Source organism: Pinus tabuliformis, chromosome 2_2 (genome assembly GCF_031772625.1).
Source record: "Pinus tabuliformis cultivar Carrire ecotype Pingquan chromosome 2_2, CPIR1, whole genome shotgun sequence".
In the NCBI taxonomy this organism is placed as follows: Eukaryota; Viridiplantae; Streptophyta; class Pinopsida; order Pinales; family Pinaceae; genus Pinus; species Pinus tabuliformis.
Genome location: NC_142300.1, coordinates 297,237,000 through 297,240,094, shown reverse-complemented (window position 1 = coordinate 297,240,094; position 3,095 = coordinate 297,237,000). Strand labels below are relative to the sequence as shown.

Below are 3,095 nucleotides of genomic sequence, written 5' to 3'. Positions count from 1 at the left end.
ATTTTGGATTAGGTTCATGGACGACACGAGAGTAAATTGGCCTCATGGGGACAAGGATTTAATTAACTTGCTAGACTACCTTACCAATTTATCTAAGTAATTGTTTAGGGAAGCGACGGAGGGTTCGACTGCTAGGGTTCTGACCACAACTCAGACGGCGCAGTCTGTACAGATCAGGCTACCATCACGGGCCTGACCTCTAGCTCTATTTCGACTAAGCAGTTCAAGGTTTTATCGTAGGGCATATCGATTCACCCCGGGGGGGGGGGGCGCATCAATGCCCTCCCCCAAAGCAAACACTTCACAGCCAGGACCTGAAAGGACGATTGTGTTTGGTTGTGTTGATGAGGAAGTGATTAACAAGGATATCTCGCAACGATACGGGCACAATGAGATAGGCAGTCAGGGGGACAAGACATGCGTCACACCCGGAAAAAGGACAAACCAGAGGAAGTTTTGAAGATCTCTTCAAATACCTGCAAACCAATAGCAACCAAACGGCCCAGAATAGAGCTGCTGGGACAAAAGATTGGAGAACGAATCCAATACATGAGGGATCATGCCCTCATCGGAAAATTTATAGGGTTCTGGCCGACAGAAAAAACCTTATATGGTTGGATTGCAGCGAAGTGGAAACCCAAAGGAGACATAACTCTACAGCTAGGGCCGAAAGGGTTCTTTACTGCGATTTTCTTTTGCCTTGAAGACAAATACAGAATCCTGGTTGAAGGGCCTTACTTTTTCAACTCAGCTGGTCTGTATTTAAGGGAATGGATAGCCAGATTTAATTCGGACAAGGAAGACCTCACCTGGGCACCAGTTTGGATTAGAATGTACTCACTTCCAGAAGAATACTGGGATGAAGATATTCTCAAAGACATAGGAAATGGATTAGGGGAATACATAAAAGCGGCGGAAGAAACAAAACTATGCAGATACACATCCTACGCTCGCATTTGCGTCTTTATGCGCCTGGAAAAAGCCCTGCCAGAATCGGTAAGTCTCTCTCACCGTGACAATGAATGGATTCAACCCTTGGATTATGAACATGTCCCTTTTCGTTGCCGAAAATTCCACGCTCTCGGGCATTTATTCAGGGACTGTCCCCTAAATGCCAAAGCTAATGCTCCTGAACCCTCAAACTCCTTGACCCATGATGGCTTCACCAAAGCACCTAGCCACAAATAAGCACACAAAAAACCTTCAACCGGGAAAAAGCCCCAGCAAGACAATGCCCCTGGCCCTGCTATAAGGAACAACTTTGAAATTCTAGCTCAGACCTCGGAAGAGCAAATCCTGTTCTCCAAGCCCAGCTCTGCACCCCCATCCTCCTCCTCCCAGCCTCCTCCTTCGGCCTCCCCCTCTGAACATCAAACCCCTAAAGCTACTATGGCGAACCCCAAGGACGGTCGAAAGGAACCTGCAGAAAAAGATAATGAAATGGATGTGGATGGAACTCCAGATCCCCCCCAAAGCTTAGATATTTCCACTGAAGGAAATAGCCAGGTGCAACAGATGGATGAAGAACCAAAAAGTATAGATCTGCACGGACTAGACATTTTAGAACTAGAATTAGCATGCAAAAAGAAGGCCTACGAAAGTATCCCAGAGCTTCAGCTCAACAAATTGGAAGTGGTCATCAATCGGGCTTATCAGCAGCAACAGCTAGGCATCTAGCCAGCAAGTCATTGGGATGGAGGCCTTCCCCCAAAAGACTCCAAAAAGAGGGGAAGAAGAACTGATCTCCAGTGAACAATAGCAATAGGGAAAATCCTGGTGGACTCAGGCAGGTATGCAAAATTGACGAAGTACTATAAACCCTCTATTAATAGTGAATCATGAAGCTCATTTCATGGAACCTAAGGGGGCTCAACAGCCCAGGAAAACTCAGAATGTTAAAAAATATGATAAAAATGGAAAAGCCGCAACTATGCTTTCTCCAGGAAACCAAGTGTAACAGCTCTACACTAGGCAGTATCCTCTCTAAAGCATGGCCAGGTTGTCAATCGGTGGCAGTGGATGCATCTGGCGCATCAGGGGGGCTTGCCATTGCATGGAACACACAAGCGCTTACTCTCTCAGACTTCCATGCTTCTCATCACCTCATCCAGGCTGCCTTCCACATTTTAGGCACCAATATTCATGGAAACCTCTCAAATGTCTATTTCCCACAGGAAGCAGGAAACAAAATAGCTCTTCTCAACACCATAGAAGCTCTGAATAACAATAGAATGCATCCACTATGGATTATTGGAGGGGATTTTAACATGATCACTAAGTTGGAGGAAAAGATTGGGGGAAGAACTAGATTGGAACAGGGAAATGCCCACTTCAAAGACTTCATCCACAATACCTCTCTAATAGACTTGCATTTTTGCAATGGAACTTACACTTGGAGCAATCGAAGAGCAGGAAAGCATCAAATCGCTTCCAAACTAGATCGTTTCCTCATATCAGATAATTCGGTTCACTTAGGAGGAGACATAACTGCTGCCATTCTACCCCACTCAGGCTCGGATCACTGGCCAATTGCCCTCCAGTGGCAACGACCAGGCAACTCCACCAGAAGACCCTTTCGCTTCGAAGAGTTCTGGCTCACCCATCCAACTTTCAAAGACTTTGTCAAAACAACTTGGACAACCTTCACTCCGCCAGAAGGCTCCAAGATGTTCCAGTTCCAACAGAAACTCAAATATTTAAAATACCATCTAAAGCGTTGGAACAATGAGACCTTTGGAAACATCTTTAAGGCGCAACATGACTTAAATAAGGAAATGGCGGAACTCCAGCAAAAAATAAGCACAGGGGGTCACACAGAGGGGACCCTGGAGTAGGAGCAGCGCATCCACAACCAACTGGAGGAGAGGAGAAAGCAGGAGGAGATATATTGGAAGCAAAAGTCCAGGATCAGATGGCTGAAAGAGGGCGAAAAGAACACCAAATTCTTCCACTAAACCACTGTTTAACGAAGAATGCACAACAAAATCCCCTTCATTCAAAAACAAGGAGGGGCAAAAGCAGAACAGCATGAGGAAATTGAGGAGGAGTTACTAAATCACTTCAAGCAAGTTCATCTAGAGCCCGATGCAGACAGG

At 45.8% G+C, this 3,095-nt stretch overlaps 1 protein-coding gene across 1 annotated transcript; it reads left to right on the top strand.

Moving 5' to 3' along the window:
* Window positions 1-277: 277 nt before the first annotated feature.
* On the top strand, window positions 278-2,834 carry LOC149192485 (uncharacterized). Its single transcript, XM_089406945.1, has 4 exons — window positions 278-401; window positions 626-996; window positions 1,279-1,669; window positions 1,999-2,834. Exons 1-4 carry the CDS (start codon window positions 278-280, stop codon window positions 2,832-2,834), a joined length of 1,722 nt encoding a protein of 573 aa, XP_089263071.1.
* Window positions 2,835-3,095: the final 261 nt, after the last annotated feature.